This window comes from Lonchura striata, chromosome 3 (assembly GCF_046129695.1).
Source record: "Lonchura striata isolate bLonStr1 chromosome 3, bLonStr1.mat, whole genome shotgun sequence".
Classification (NCBI taxonomy): Eukaryota; Metazoa; Chordata; class Aves; order Passeriformes; family Estrildidae; genus Lonchura; species Lonchura striata.
Window position 1 is genome coordinate 41,923,475 of NC_134605.1, and position 17,458 is coordinate 41,940,932.

The 17,458-nt window shown below is 36.3% G+C and overlaps 1 protein-coding gene across 1 annotated transcript in view; it reads right to left on the reverse strand.

The window, feature by feature from the left end:
* The window catches only part of LOC110477384 (thrombospondin-2), a 31,675-nt gene continuing 14,217 nt past the window's right edge, over positions 1-17,458 (reverse strand). The window contains exons 13-22 of the mRNA XM_077782099.1: positions 16,764-16,982; positions 13,592-13,699; positions 12,406-12,565; positions 10,867-10,985; positions 10,193-10,427; positions 7,156-7,383; positions 6,401-6,672; positions 5,336-5,433; positions 2,972-3,111; positions 1-2,541 (exon numbers count right to left, since the gene is read on the reverse strand). Coding sequence (XP_077638225.1) covers positions 2,534-2,541; positions 2,972-3,111; positions 5,336-5,433; positions 6,401-6,672; positions 7,156-7,383; positions 10,193-10,427; positions 10,867-10,985; positions 12,406-12,565; positions 13,592-13,699; positions 16,764-16,982 — 1,587 coding nt within the window. The 3' untranslated portion in view covers positions 1-2,533. The remainder of the gene's footprint in view (positions 2,542-2,971; positions 3,112-5,335; positions 5,434-6,400; positions 6,673-7,155; positions 7,384-10,192; positions 10,428-10,866; positions 10,986-12,405; positions 12,566-13,591; positions 13,700-16,763; positions 16,983-17,458) is intronic.

The following is a 17,458-nucleotide window of genomic DNA, read 5'->3' on the forward strand; positions in this document are numbered from 1 at the left end:
TTGCAAAATAAGATATATTTGTTCAAACACATGGGCCAAATACAGAGAAGCAGGACAGAAATTTCTCATTCACAACGCTATAAATAAAATTTGTGATTGTTTGCCAGATAAAGACTTCATGGGGAACGATGTCTTGTCAGAGATACTAGGAAACCTGCTGTTTACAAACTTAGAAGACAGTCAGTGATGTTTTAACAAAGCAACAGATTTCTTGGTTTGCTTGAAATAACCTGGTTTACAGCAAGACAATAGGCTTAGCTAAGGGCTTAGCAAAATGGAATATTTTCTTTAAAGAAAAACTGTAACTATAAAAAAGGTAAACAGATTTTGGATTATAAAACCTTTTTACAGTTTATTTCCTATTATTAATTTCTAAATATATATATATATATATAAATGAGGATCTGACTAAATGAATCAGGACAACAACTGATAAATGTCTGTCCTTGTAAACAAATAAATAATTATTTACAATCTTTGGCAAAACAAAATGAAATTTCATTAGTCTCACTCTCTCACACACACTTGCAAGGAAAAAAAAAGAAAATGAAATTTAAAAACCCATCATAAATAATTTACATAGAATAGGAAAATTATGATACAGTCCAAATATTAACATCTTCATCCCTAAACTGATGTTTCTGTCTGACAAAACAAAAAACCCTACACAGCCATTACTCATTATATTTCATGAAGTCATCCTCCCTTCCACTTGGAAATTGGGGATGCCACTTGAAACATGAAAAGAAACTGAAATATTTAAAAACCTCATGAAGAGGACTTGTGAAAACAACAAAATAATCCAAAACAAAAGAAAAACCAGCAACAAAACAAGCTAAAAATTTTTTAAAAATTGATAATATGAATACTATAAAATGTGCAATAAAGCCAGCAACTGTTGATTCCTTTCTAATGAATACAGCCACAAAATCTATTTCAAAGGAGAAAAAGTTGATTGGACATTTAGCTCACTGTGCCCTAGAAGAAGGCAGAGGTACTGTATTCTTCCATCAGGTATCCCATCTATGAATAAAATTACACCAGCCTGTGTTATTTTTATGAACAACGCTCATAAATCTTAAACAAAACAAAAATGTTAAACATGTCTATATGATTGTTTATCTGAGTAACTGTTGTATCTGTTTAGAATAAACACTGGTACCCCTTCAGCATTATTTAAGAAGTTCTATATACAGCAGACATAGGTAACAATACAAAAATATTAAAATAAGGGTAACTGGATATATATATTAAGGTTCCATTTGTAAATTCCTTATTATTATTCATTTAATTTTAAAGTATACATGACTATAACCCATGGAACTATACTTAAGTGTAGGCCATGCTTTGACAATATCTACATATTGTGATCTGCTTTCAAAAATTGGTTTAAAATACCATTATTTGTGAATTTATTGATGGATCATTATTATTATTTGTGTATTGATGGATTATATGCTTTAAAATCAATTATCAGAGAAGGTAGCTTGGCATTATAATCACAATAAATACTAACAAAATATTTATAAATGGAACCTTAAATTCATATGTTACCAAATTAAGTAATGGCAAGCATTGCCGCCTTTTCAAAAACCCACATCAGGTTTCAGGATGTCAAAGTGCTTTTTGCAGCAGAGGTGGAAAAGTGGTTCAGGTTCATTTTGCTCCACATAGTCATGGTATATTCTTTATTACAAGGCAATGCAGAATATGATGAAAACACGGCAACTGGACATAATTTTTTGAAAGTCAGACAATAGTGATAGCTTCAGATGTTTAAATAAATCACTCTTCCCTTTCACATGAGAGTTTCTAGTTCAATTCTGTTTGGCCTAAATAAAGCCCCTACTAAAGAATGTTTTAGGTTGCAAATTTGACAGTTCTACCAGTAATAATTTTAAAGAGTATTACTAAGAGCATCCTTAACAACTAAGCACCTTTTTGAATCAAGAAATGTTTATAACTGATCTTTAATATCCAAAGTAATTTTTACTGTTGGTGTGACCCTCCATTACTTTGCTAAAATTAGACCCAGAAGCTCTGTGTTACAAGTCCAGTCTTGATCAGAGCTAGGAAGTGTCAACCGTACACCCAAAAAAATTAAGAGATATTTTTCCTCACTTAAACATAACAACTGATAATCATCATCCCCCCTCTTTTTCTCCATATATATAAATACATTAAGTAATTACATTTTTTTATATGTAAACGTCATTCTTTAAAAAAGACAAGTAAACAAACACATTTTGCTAAGTTTTCACTCTACAAAAATGTTCTAACGTATCAATCTGCTTTTGCTTCAGTGGTGGGTCCGACGTTCACGTTTAGGTTTCGTTAGTCCTGGCTGTGAGAAGGCACTTGGGTGGAAGGGTGGCTGAAACACTCCTGGCAGCTGGGAGGATCCTGGAGAGTGGAGCATGAGGAAATAGGACAGGAGGTACACAAAAATAGAAACTGGGAGTACCAGGGTACACTGAGGTGTCTGGGTTGCATAGCATCTACAGTACTTTGCTGGTAATGCAGCAACCACTGCTCAAGCATCTGAAAGAAAAGGGAAAAGTATATTAATTGTGATTGGGTTTTTTTTGTTTAGGAAGTCAATCAAACAAGAACTCCACCATGATACACTTAGGAGATGTAGCACAACACCTTCTGTTCTTCATTTTTCTACAAACAGGAGGACATACTGAAATAGCCTACAGAGGACAGTGGATATACAGAGAGAATTCTAAGCAAGTCTCTCTCAGAAATTTCTACCTTATTTTTTCCAGGTGGATAGTATTAAACATCTGGGGTTTATTATTCAAATTGAGATTATTCTAGGGGCAAGCATTTCACCAAAGGTTTATGCCATGCTATGATACTACAGATTGCTTTTCATTTAGAGGATACTTTACATTTAGACACTTTGTGCTTGTTCCACAAGTTATGAAAGGCTTAAGCATCTTCCAAACATTTTTTTGTAACTAACCTCTGCATTCATATTTGAGGTCAGAGAAATAGACCATCTCTTGAGAGAAGACAAAAAGACCTAATCGTCCACCAGCAAAAGTTGTATCATAGATTGGTCCAGAATCCACCATGACTTGTTTCCCTTCATAAACCAACACTCTGTAAAGAAGAACATAAATTAAACAAGGAGGATAATACAGCATCCAGTGTAAGAGCTGGTAACAGTCTCTAAAAACTGGAACAGAATTAATTTTAACAAGGCACCAGAAAACCCAACCTCATTGCAGGGATCACTTCTCATCTCTATCTCACACCCATGTGGCTGGCAGCCATAACACATTAATCAAAAGCAGTAGGGCTGCTCCTTTAGTGTTTTCATGCACACCATCTGCAAAAGATTTCCCAGTTCTTTATTTAGAACAGTCATGTCTCCTGGAATGAACTATGTCATGTACTAGCATTCACTGATAAGCCCTTGTCCCAGTGAACTCAGGGGTTAGCACACAACCTTGTCACATCACTGAACAAAGCTGTCTTTGCAGCTGTGTGAACAGTTGATTTACTTATCTTTAGGTGCAAGGGCCAACATCAGAAATTGTAAGAACCATCGCTTTAGTCAAACAAAGCATTAATTGGAGACATGCTGAATCTCAATTTCAGACATTTTAAGAGCTTAGTGAAAGCTGGAAGGATTTGGACACAAAGAGCTAGACTAATAATATATTGGAAAAGGAGAACTTGGTTTCTTTGGTTCTTGGGGGTCTTTTTTAGTATTGCAGGTATCAACCCTGGAGACAAAAGACCTCTAAAGTCAGCACTTCATTTTCTTTCTTTATCAGAGAGACTACATTTCCACAAACTTGGATCCTCTGCTTCTCCTGGGAGACTTTGAGATTGTTAGGCTCTCAGTCTCCTTGGCCAAATGAGAAATTACTCTATAGTTGGTTAATTAGACTAGTCTTTGGAGTCAGGGATTATTGTCCTGCTTCAATTGACAATGCATTAGTTATACACAGCAAGATGGCTTCACATGAGGATCACAACCCCTGAGCAGCTTCTAGAACTCAGTGGTTAGGTAGGGGCAGACTTCTGTTTAGACAGAAATGCATGTCCAGCACTTGTAATAAAGTGTTCTGTTTCCTGAAAAGTGCACAAAGATAAGTATGAAACAGCTCCCTCAGATCAGTATTTTATGGACAATGAAAAGAAGAGTAAAAAAATTATAGATTTTCATGTTAATGTAATCCTATTTAATAGAATTCTCAAAATATCAAGAACCCGAAACATATGGGAAAGAGTTTAATAATTCATTGAACCCACCAGAAAAATTACATAGCTCTTATGTTCATATGGAATTGATATTTCTGTACAAATAAGTTGTTTCATGACTTCATTAGTGAAAAAAATAATTAATTCATTTTCTATCAGAACACCCTTAAGTATGGAGAAATTTAGTGCCCCAAACCACAGAATTTGCTATGTTAGATTAATCTAATGTGATACCGGTGGTAACATCTTTTGTTTGACACTATGTAGATTGTATAAAGGACTTTACAGGTAAACAGCAACATGAATGAAAAAAAAAAGTTTCTTTTTGACCTATATCAGTCAATTATTTGCACTGCAATACACTGAAGGAAAAATAAACTTCTTTCTTTACAAAACCACGTAACTTAGTCTATCCTAATTTGTCTACACTTTGTCTTTCACAGACAAATGAAAACCTCCTTCATGTAAGCACAAGCAAGACCTTTGGCGGTAAGGCTTGACTCTACCCCATGAAAAATATCCTTTACAGTTCCAGTAGTTAGTAGAAGATAAAACTGACATGAGCAGTTAATGCTCAGTCTTTGAAACATCAGCTAAAAACAGCTGGGCTCTACAGAAAGTCATTTGCCACAGCTCCTTGTGTGCCTTACAGATGTGCTCATGGCCACTTCTGCACTGTCTTGTATAAGACACTACAGGAGACAGGATGCTGAAGGAGACAAGCCCTTGGCCTACTTCCCTGAGGCAATGCTCATGTTTATAATTATTTTCATTCACTGAAATCCCTCATGCTGGGGAGCAATCTCATGTTCTAATCTTGCTTTGAGTTTTGCTCACGAATTTTTGGTCTCCTTACAGAAAAGCTACTGAGAAAGAGGCCAATTTTTTTTAAGGGTATTTATCTGATATAAATATTGAACCATCCAGATTAAATTACATATATCTGAAAAGGAAAATAAATTATTCTGAAGATTATAAAGTGTTCCCAAAATGTTGGACAGTCACAGAAGTAACATATTTATCAGAAACAACTATGAAACTGGTAACAGCTTTTAAATCAATAGAGACAAAGCATTGCTACTAGAAAATGTAGAAGTACAGAAATATTTCTTACTTTATCAATCCTGTTTTAGGCCTATGAATCAAGTGCCACCTGTAAGCAGTATAATCTTTCCAGCCAATGTTCTTGGGATCATGCCACAAAGTACGCACCTGCAGTAGGAATACAAATGCCTTATTAGAAACACACCATGCCCCAGTAACTCTACATCCACCACAGCAACTGCCAAAGCTTACTTTCTGAGGAGTATGAAACTGAAAATAGCTTAACATTTGACTGTATCATCAAAATACTACTTTTATGGGGTGAAAGTAATGGAAATTTCTGCCTTAAACTGTCGATCAATTATTCTCCTGCTGTTTCATAGCTAGAGTCACTGAAGACTGTTAAAGCATTGAACCTTGACTTCCCTTATGACATCAAAGAATCAGCTGAATTGGAAGAGACCCACAAGGATCATCAAATCCAACTCCTGGCCATGCAAAGGACCATCCCCAGGGGTCACATGTGTCCAAGAGTATTGTCCAAATGCTTCTGGAACTCTTCAGGTTTGCACATACACACAACCAGGCTGACAGAGTTGATGCTGAATGAGTGCCTCCAGTGAGGGAGAGGAACTGCAGCTTGCACAGATGTTACTGCCTGTGGCTGCTCCTTAAAAATTCCCATTCAGTAACAGTCCTGTGAATTCATATCCACATGTGAAGCCCTACTAACCTAATTTCCAAAATGAACAAGTTTTTTCCATGGTTCAACCCTATCTGGAACAGCAGCAGTTTTTCTCTCTTTTTTCAATGTCTTTTCTCTTTTTCTGTCACTGTACTCTAAACCACGTGCAATTCAAACAAGCTGGAACACCAAAGAAGCAAGTGCCAATACAGAAGCAACAAAGGATTTGTGCATAACTGAGACATCGCTCTCATGTTCCTTTTGATCACACCTCATCTTCCCTTTTATGTGACTGTCTTTGAAATACAATGAATGTTTTACTATTGACACTACTAATAAGGGAATTAAAAAACACTGATAAACATCTGCAAAAATTGAGGTGTGAAAGGAAATTTTTTAAACATGTCCCTTATCTTTAAAATATTGTTTGCCTAAAAGTGCATCTCTCACCTGTCCAGGGGTGTTTCCTGTGTGCCAGAGAGCATTTCGTAAGTGCTCACCAGTACCAGTTGTTGAATTCACTACTTTGAGCGACACACCAGAATAGCCATAAGCCCTGGTGGGTTTGTCCTCCCAGTAGGTCTGAGTGACCTGCTTCCACATCAGAACGTAAAACCGACTGCTGGACTGGTAGCCAAAGACAAAGCCAGCGTAGTCATCATCACGGTCTGTGTTAACATAGAATGTCCCGCTGAAGTCAACAGAGCTGAACTCATCGTAGCCTGGAAGAAGACAAGAGAGACAAATCACTGCATTACAATGCTGGATCCAGTTACACACACCCAAGAGTCCCAGCTACATCCTGAATTTTGGTAGGAGACATAAGTGGTATTTCTCAGTTCCCCCACCTGTAGAAGTGGAGGTAATTACACTTGCCTGCATGAAGACTTCTGGAGAGAAATAAGTGGCTTACAAGGGGCATTGAAGACAGCAGACACTATACTTACAAAATTTTTTCAATTGTATATTTTATGTATGTTACAGTCACTGATGAGATGAATGGACAAAAAATGCAGGCAGCATTGCGCTGTTTATACTTCGGGCATATACACTGCCTCCATTGTAAGTCCAACATTTGCAGCACTAAAAACATGCATTTGTGTACCTTTTTTCCTACCTTTTCTACCATTTTATCAACCTTTTTTTCCCTTTCCTTATCACAGAATCACTTGCTACTTTTCCAGAGGTGACAAAATGATACTCACCTACAGCTATTCCAGGATCAGAGTTAGCAGTCTGTACCAGTTCCTTGCCTTGGTGGCGAATAACCCAGTTGGGATCAATCTGAGCCGTTCCCTTGGGGTCCAGAGGGACCATCTGGAACTTTCTGAAATCAGTTTCACTAATGGCATTGTTTTCAGGGCACACATCATAGATATCTGGAACATTGTCATTGTCAAAGTCATCTTTGCAAATATCACCTCTCCCATCACCTGTAAGCAATGTGAATAAGCAGAGGCAATTGTTAGCAATTTATCCAGCCCCACTTTATACATCACTTTGGAATCAGGGTGGGAAAAGTTGGAAGTTTGCTGTGTCAATGTAATTCACTAATGCTTGCATTACATTTTCAGTTTAATTTGTTCCAGATGTGGATATAACACCACATTTAAATATGTGATGCGCAAATCAATTCAAAGAATAGCATTAAAATCTTAATCTTCCACACATTACATTACTAAATATTTATATACTGTTGATCATATTAAACTATTTTTCAGACTCTTATCACTGTCTTAATATTCTTTCTGCAACAATCCATCTAAGATGTTCCAGATTGCAGATGCGTCACCTCTATGTCAAAAGAAAGCAGGGAGAATACATGCTTAGCCACTCTTCCACTTGTAGGTAGAACAATATGACTTATAAATAACATAGTGCTTCAAAAAAATGTATGAGAAAAGAAGGCAGCACTTCATTCAACAGGGTTAGCCTCAGAAGAATGAAAAAATTAAGTTTTGTTATATGGATTGCAGGAAGTTTTTAGAGAACAAAATGTACAGCTCATCTATAGTTATGCTTCTGCTCAACACTTTTACTACATGAAATACTTTAGAAAAACTAAAAATTATTTCCTTTCTTAGTTTACCTATAATATTAATGGACACAAGGAGACATGACTTGCCTCAACAAGCAAGAAGTGAAAGGAGGCATTTATAAAAAAAGCTCATTGCCAATGACTATTATTCTATGCCATACAATAGCACAAAGACCTGAAAATATTGTAGAAAAGCTTGGCTAGACAAGCATAGAAACAAATTCCCAAATGGCTCCAATTTTTACAACAGAAACCACTGGATATTACATTGGGTACTAATGCAAACCCAGTGCTGCCCACTAATTTGTTTCTATCCTCACATAGCAGAGCATCTGATTTTTGGGCTTTTTTCCCCAGTGTTTATGACTGCCCTAAGAACATGGGAATTAACACAGTGGGAAACAGCAATGACCCAACTCAGTCAATACTGACCTACTACTAGATACTTCACAGAAAAACGGAAAGCAACGTTACCATGACTAACCAACGCAGCATTACCCAAGTATGGAGCTTTCAGACAAAAAAGCAGAACAAGTTTTAGGCAATAGCCAAAAATGAAAAGAGTAATTAGAGAAAATTGAAACATCTAGTATCTCAGGGCTCTGTGCAGCTCAAATATGTGGTGAAATGCTCCCATTTTCCATGCTGGCTATCTGCCATAGACAACTCCAAATCCTGACCAGCTGTCTGTTCCTCCACCTGTTTGTCTTAGCACTCATTGGAGAAAAGGGAATTAATTTCCCATTTTGTTTCCTTTGCCAAATCAAAGAGATAATTCACAGAAGAATCTAATTATTCATTAAAAGTCCAGCTGATGCTCATTTGGTAGTGAGTTGCTGCTGACAACATTCATTCCCTGTCAAGGAAAGTTAGAAAGTGTTTGTTTATCCAGTCACATCCAACAGCTCTCTCCAGGGCCTCATCTTTATATGCTAAAACTAACATCTTCAAGAGCATGGGAACAATTTTTTGCTCTATCTACCCTTTTTCCAAGATTTCTGTTGGACCTGCTGCTAATGACAGTGATGAGCTGGCTAAACTGATTAAATATCTGCTTTTTCTGAATCGATAATCCATACATCAATGTAGTTTCCTTTACAAAAACCAGGTGATAGATGACAAGCTATATCAGCTTGTGGTCACCCTTATTCTGGATTTATGAAATTAAGGGGCTATTCCAGGGACTGGAAAATACAAAGATATTCTGGAAACATACAGGACTGAAAGGTTATTAAAATTAAGAGCTACTACTGACTACCAACCAGAAACTTCCTACTGACAGCAGTTGTCTTAGCAGGCAATCAGACAAGGCTCAGCATTTTATCTTTCTAAATGTACATAAAAACATATTGTGTAGGTAATAAATTCTGCTTTCAATTTCTACAGCACAGCCATGGAACGGCTCCATCAAGCTGTATAACTTGGAACAGAAACTGCTTACCTGCATTTGTTGCGAGGGTCATTATTGCAAACATATTTGGTGATTTTTAAAGGGTCATAAACATTTTCAAAATTAAAATTGCAAAACTATTGCTATTTAATTATTTAAATAATACCAAGCACAGAGAAGTACTGTCTGAGGTGACCAACAACATTTTACAAAAAAAAAAGGAAAAAAGGGCAATTACATATCCATTTTTTTAAACTGTGACATGTATATCATCAAGACATATTTAAAGCAGTCTGTAAAGACAATTTGAGAAAAGTTGCTCAGGAGTCAATTAAACAAAAAGATAGACTTAAAATATCCTGAAGAAATAGTCTATTTTTCAAAATAAAATACAGTAGTAAACCATTTTTTTTCCATTTTAATTTTCAGATGGAAAATGAAACAGCTCACTTTTCATTTTTTAAAGTATTTGTAATTCAAGATATTTTAAATACTTTCTGACGCTTTTAATATTTCAATTAAATGTGAAAATAAGAATCTTAACAAAAACATGGATTTTTCTGTTTAAAAAAAAAACTGTTAAAGATTTTCTCCTATAATTAAGTATGTGCATGTTTGAGCTCCTGTCAAAGATGTTTCCTAATGCTCTAACCCTTGATCAAACTGACCAGTTTAGTTCCATTGAATTCCATGGTGTCTCAAATGTCAAAAGAAGCTTGGTTTGATGCGAAGTCTCTCTTCACCAAATGTTAATACTACAAAATCAAAATCAGATACTAAGAAGTAGATGAAATTCATATGACCTTGCTCTTACCATCTGAGTCTTCCTGCTCAGGGTTGTATCTGAGGCGGCAGTTGTCCCTGTCATCTGGGACACCATCATTGTCATCATCAGAATCACAGGCATCTCCTTTACCATCCTGATCATGGTCAGCCTGGTTAGCGTTGGGGATGTAAGGGCAGTTATCCTGGTTGTTCTGGTGGCCATCTTCATCTATGTCCTCATTATTGTCACACTGGTCACCAACAAGGTCATTATCTGCATCAGTCTACCCCAAAAAAGAATTGTACAGAATAATTTTATTATTTTTACTCAATACAAAAGTACAGCATGGTACTTAATTGTTCAACACTTCTCTTCAAGGGCTTCTGTAGTGACAAATATCACAATGACAACAGTGCTAAAAGTACAAGCATAACTTCAAGCTAGTATGGCAACTTATTCTTCTATCAGTGGGTAAGATCTGGTCCCCAGAATACTTGCAGGACATGGCTTTACTTGCAGATGGATTAAAGCAATCATCACTGTACTTCCCTTTCATCTGATACAAAGGAATCTCACAATATGAGATGTGAAAGTGAGCAATATAGATTCACCTTTTCAGCTGTTCAGTACAGGGACTGATAGCAATTCCTATCCTATTCCTGTGGTCTTTTCTCTGCCCTTGTTTTGATGTTACCATTAAGGAGACTATATTCGTCATTTACCTGGTCTGGATTATGCATCAATGGACAATTATCACACTGATCACCAACTCCATCACCATCTGTATCGCTCTGGTCTGTGTTGTAGACATAAGGGCAATTATCCCGTTCATTAAAAATGTCTAGGGGAAAAAAACCCAACAAAATATTAAAAAAAAAAATCAAAATAATACAACATACAACACAGACAGCCACAGACTGCAGGAATCACCAGTGAAGAAGCAAGGGGCTCAATCTTTCTGATTACAACATTGCTACAAATAGTTAAAACTAATATTAGAAAAAAAATTATGGTATCAATTTTTCTTATTATGACAAAGTTTTCTGTATGTATTTTCCTATGGAAGAATAAGGCTTGATTATGTCTTAGAATGTAGTCCTTTTCATTGTATAACAGATAAAGGGGTGGGGAATTTTTTTAAATAATTTGTTTTGGATTTTAGTCCCCCACTCTAAGAAATGGCATGGAATGCACAGCTATATCAGGTTCAAACTTCTGAACTTTTATATAGAAACAACTGTATTAATATTCAGCTGCCTCAGCATTAAATAATTTTACCAGAACATGTTCATCATTAGTTGTATAGTATGCCAAATTTTCAAAAGAAACTGCTCCTCCTCAGGAAACTTCATTATAAAACCAACAGTCTACTTCAAAATTGTAAGATGAAAAGAAACAAACACATGTTGGTATATCTGTCTGGGAAAGATAAAAGGACCCTTCCCTGTATTACGTTGTCCCTGTAGATTTGCATAATCTTTCAGCCAATAACATATGATTGAATTTTTCTTCAAATGCAGAACTACCACGAGTACTAGTATGAACCTGATGATCAGAAGGAGGATGAGAGAACTTCCAAATGTTCAGAAGCTAAAGTCAAAAACATCCAAATGTTTAAAATCCAAAGCTACATTTCTTCAACTTTTAGTATTTCTGTATCCTCATACATTTGAAATGACAAAGGGATATGATTTTTAAACAATATTTAAGTGTTTTTCTCCCATCTTAATTCTGATCAAATGGGGATTATAAAGGAATGTACTGGTGGAGGAAATAAGCACTTTCTAACAATATTTTAAGACATGCAAAAAATGCATATTTAGATTACTGTGAGTTTTGCATACTTATACATTCATAGAAAAGCAGATCATATTACTATGGATATTGTCTTTACTATGTGAATATTTTGATGTTCTTTTCCCTCCCTAAAAGGAAAAGGAAAAGTCAACAAGTGTTATATTAGACCCTGATTACTTTGGAACACAGATGAAAGAAAGTTGTTTTTGTTTTTTTTTTTTAAAGATTACACTGATAAAGACTCACTGATTTATTCTTTAGTAATATTAATTGTAGTCATTTAGGGACTGTATGGACAACCACACTACACAGGGCAAATAAAATTCAGCCTTCTGTCTTCTGTATTTTTGAACTGCTAGACCAAATTTTATTCCACGTATAAAACCAAGTAGCCCGTCTTACTGGACATAAACCAAAGTGCACTTGTGGAACAGCACCTAATTCTCAAAATTGGTAAATCATACCATCTCCATCAATGTCCACAGCACAGGAGTCACCCTCCCCATTGTTGTCTGTGTCAATCTGAGCAGGGTTGTGCACATAGGGGCAATTGTCACAGCGGTCACCAACTTCATCTTTGTCATAATCAAACTGGCGAGGGTTGAACAGAAGAGGGCAATTGTCCTAGTAAGAAAAAAAAAAAAGATTTCACAATATAAATCACAATTCATGAGAGCATATTATGAAGTGGTAACTCCTGTTCAGCTTGGACAGAATTCAAAAATCAAATATTGATCCATTATTTTTCAGTGGACAAGCTGTACGTATACTGAAGGTCATGGTAGTAACAGGATGGCATCTGGACAGCCTGGCTCACTCATACAATTAGAGGCAAGTAAAAATCTTACGCTGTTCGTAAAACAATTTCTAGCTACAATTTAAAAAATACACCTACTAAATGATATTTCTTTATCAAATTATTATTTGGGTTGTTGTTTTTTTTTTAAGTTTTCCAAATAGAGACCAAATGAACACAGCTCTTACCCAACTTTAACCATCTGAAGCTCTAGAGCATCTAGGTTGCCTCTGAAGGGAACAAAGAGGAACAGTAAAATTCTAATACCAGTTCCCTTATCCTAAATATGTTCTAAAAAGCCAGGGTAAGGCAAACTCTCAAAGTGCCTCTTTCTGTTGATTGTACAAGGCAACGGTTTTAGACTACATGGCTATCTTTTAGGCTCTGCAGGTAAATTAATTTGTCTTCTGGGCAGATCTAAAGGATCTTGTTTTGGAACTTGTTTTGGAAACAAGTTTTGGAACTTGTTTTGGAAACAAGTTACCATGAATAAAAATAACATCATATATATATAATATTTACCAGCTTTTCAAACACAGTAGACTTGCCATTCTTCCATTACAATATAAAAAAATCCATTACCACTTTCCATTAAACTGTTTTAATGTACATAACTGAACTCAAAACCGATACAGAGAACATAATTCCAGGGGCTCCCCAGTCTGCTTTGCTCTGCACAGTACTACTCTCCTTTGACTGAATACAGCTTTACTCTGCACTACACATCATTCAGGGAAGGAAGTGCAGAATAACTCAATTGAAGATCTGAATAATAAAGTTCACATCTATTGTAATGGTTTTCCTTAAAATCAGATTATTAGGTCAAACATACGGCAGAGAGATACACATCTTACTTTGTCATCTTCAACACCATCATTGTCATCATCCTCATCACAGGCATCTCCTTTGCCATCTTTGTCAAAGTCTTCTTGGCCAGAGTTAGGCAGAAGGGGACAGTTATCCTGGCCAAAAGAAATAATCAATACATTATGTTTACATTATGTCAGGATAACTTGCCTGTGCAGAAGAGTAGATATGGTACACCAGAGACTATAAAACAAGAGCAATCAGCAAAGTACTTTTTAAAGTGCCTGTTTTTTTGTTGGCAAAGGTAGTATTCATTTGCTGCTTTCATATTGTAAAGTAAGAGAAATGCAGCTGCAAATGACTCTGTTTCCCAGTTGCTATTAGTGTGACATTTCTAGTAAATTTTAGAGGGAACTAGCAAAGAACAAACACACCACACGCACAGACACGCACTCTTACAATAACTTTTTGTAGACAATTCATGAGATATATTTGAAGATCACATAAAAAAATCACCAGGTTTTGTTGCCAGAAAAATAAAAAACCAAGCCAAGAGAAGGTCTTCAGAAACAGCTGTTCATATGGAAACTTACTACACAGCAATGGAAAGTACTACACATCAATGAAGGGGAACATTCTAAGAAAGGATTTTGAAAAAAGTGTCTTATACTGTTCTGCAAAAGAGTACCTTTGCACTCATGTGGCTTTAAAAATAGGAGTCAAACAGACCTCTTTGTTTTGCACCACAACTTTGTAAAGAATTATTTTGTATAAACACATCTTAAGTTACACTGAAAAATAAGTAAAATAGCTTGCCAACCTTTTAATATCCCCCTTTTTTAAATACTAAAATCAGCTAAAATTGATTGCAACTCTACCACTTGCTATGAATAAGTACATCTATGAAAACACACTGTTATTCTCATTTTCACTCACATTCCAGATCTACCTCACACAAAACTGAATCTGACAAAAGAGTGCACAAATACCTCTTTTGTAACACATACTCTAAAAAATTAGAATTATAGTCAGATGTTTTCAATCTCAGTTCTAATAGTACAGACAATTTAAGAAAAAGAGTACTGGAAATATTGTGATAAATATCAAATCCCCAACATTTTTATCAAATACCTGTGAAGAGTCTTGACTGTCCACCTTAACACTGCTTTCCAGTAATACAAAAAATGTTTTGAAATAATGAAAGAAAATAGTCACAAGAGTAAGTTAATGTTCAATCATTATCAGCTCAAGGAAAGAAGTTTTTTTTAAATCAAATTACTCAGCTAGGAGATTTTATAAAGAATACAAGGGCCTGCAAATTTGTGGTATTTTTAAGGGTTCTTTTTTGGCAGGTGGAGTGTACTTAAATGAAGTACTTGTGTCTATTAGATCAACACATATTACACAAAATATTAAACAAACTTTGGAAACAGTTTTTTCTGAATGGGTTCAGCATGTTGTATCTAACCAAAACAAATGCTTTGTGTTACATCAAGAGTGAACACGTGCAAATTCTGATGACAGGAACTGAAAGAAATATATATGAAGTGCAACAGCTAAGTTGGCTGAATCTACAATGAACAAACATCAATTACAGTGAGGAAGACCAACATTTGAGGCGCAAATTTCCATTCATATCTGAAATTCCCATTCATATCTGGGCTGACAGAGCCCAGATGCACACAAGTGACTTAGTCTCTCAAAAAGCCTGATTTCAAACTTTCCTAGCCTCTTGGTCTGTGTTTTAACCACTATAGTAGTCTAGAGATCAGTCATTTTTTTATTTCTTTCTTCTTTTTTCTTTTTAAGCAGAATTTTTTTGCTAGAACTTCTAGAAGATTTATAGGCATATCACTTTAACATGGAGCAGCAAAAATGTTTCAGATCTGGGAAAAGAAACCCTCAAAGACCTCAGAAGAGAAAATCTTGCCCTTAGAGCCATTACTGATTAGCAAAATACTTGAGTGTCTTCTTAGTGAACATACACAGGTAATCCAGTTCTGTCAGTGGCCCCACAGGTAGGTGTTTAAAACTGAACACCTGCACATGCCTTCTACTCTGACAAAACTCCTCCATCCCAGTTGCTTAACTTGTTGCTGCAATCAGTGTATGCCCCTCTGTATTGTGCCTGTAATTCAGCCATCAGCAAGGCTACCACTCAGAACTAGGATCCAGGGGATTGCCTGTCAGGGGTGCCCTTGCTCCTTTAGCTATTTAAGCCATTGTTAAACTGGCAGAGCAACTTTCAGCCTGGTTTCGTACAGCATCAGGGTAAGACCTACAAGGAAGCTCACCATTTTTGAGTAATTCCCACTGGAAGGAAGCTCAGGCCATGAAATCAAGACTTACTGTGCCCTTCAGATGAGCACAGAACCAGGTCTCAGGGAATATACCACATGGACATACCCTATTAAACTGACATGCCACCATTTTTAGGAATCCTGATGCTAATTTTTCTTATGGGTGTAGTAATGTTTCATTGTTCACTGCAACAGCACAGCTGCACAGCAAGATTGGATAGGTCCCATTTGCCACATGCAGAGCCAATGTTGGCAGGCAGTTCAGGTGACTCCCCTTGCGAGGGTGAGAGCTGGGATTTCACATCTCTGAAGGGTGAGAGAGGCTGAATCTCTCATCCTGGTCCTGTGAGCCTTTGCAATAAGGAGTACATTAATTAGTCATATTCATTAGGCTCCTACTGTTAAAAATTATCTTGGGCTCTGAATCCAGTTGTCACAGAGTGTGGTCTGCTTAACTCTTTAAAAACAAGGGTAGTTCAAGACAGCATTTTGAACTCTAGCCCTTATATGGCTGTCAGAGTCTTTTTACAAGCCCTGTACATAGGATTTCACACTCTCCTGGGCCCTGAGATCCCTGCTTGGTTCTCACTAGCTCTGTGCTTCACACCCATGCTTTAGGCAACTCCTGCTCAGTGTCCTAACTCCATTTACAAGCATCCCAATTGGCCATGTGTTCTGAGTAGGAAAAAATCCAAAGCAGAGGACTCTGTATTTAATTTGGAGAATCCCTTATTGTATCCTACCAGATTAAGTGAATACACATTTCATGGCATCTCCTAGAAAATGAGCATGTTGTAACAGTCAAAACTTACTGAAAGAAACCACCAGCTTCATGAATTAAAAGGGTTAATCACAACTTCTTAGGAAAAAGTGAAAATGTTGTTAACACATAGCATTTTATCAACCTTTTTTTACCTACCTTCACACAGTGGTATGTTGCATTAGCAGCACAGACCAAGTTATTATTAGGCCAACCATCCAAATCTGAATCCTCGCCACAAATGCGTCCATCACCAGCATAACCTGTTCTACATTCACATTTGTACATTGGATCACTGAAATGGCCCAGATAGATGCACTCTGCAGACTTGTGGCAGCTGTGTGTCTTGTCCTTGCACGGATTCTCAGGTTCACAGACCTAGAAATGATGGAGCATATTCACTGAAACCTGATAATCACAGCCAGCTGTGTGTGCCTCAGCTTCTTCAAAATCAGACCAGTTAGAGGTCTGAAGACAGGAACTTTGTTTTGAGATTGTGGTTAATAAATTATACTGCTCTCTCAGTTCACAACTCCAACAAATATGTACAATAAAAATAATTAAAACAAACCACAGAAAAAATTGGACATTATTTAAAAAGCAATTAAAGTGGTTAGCAATTTCAAACTGTATCTAGCATGCTTCCAGATGTCATTAAACCCCAGAAATTCATTGCAACAGAAAGGCGATTGTACTCGCCTCTTTTCTTTAGTGCTTTGCTTGACAGTATAAAAGGACAATTTTCTTAAATCAAAGAGACCCTAAGGAATTCTTGTATTCACCTCACAAACGGTTTTGTTACCTCTTCCTTATCACTATATTTGTCATTGACAGTATTTGAGAATCTTACACAG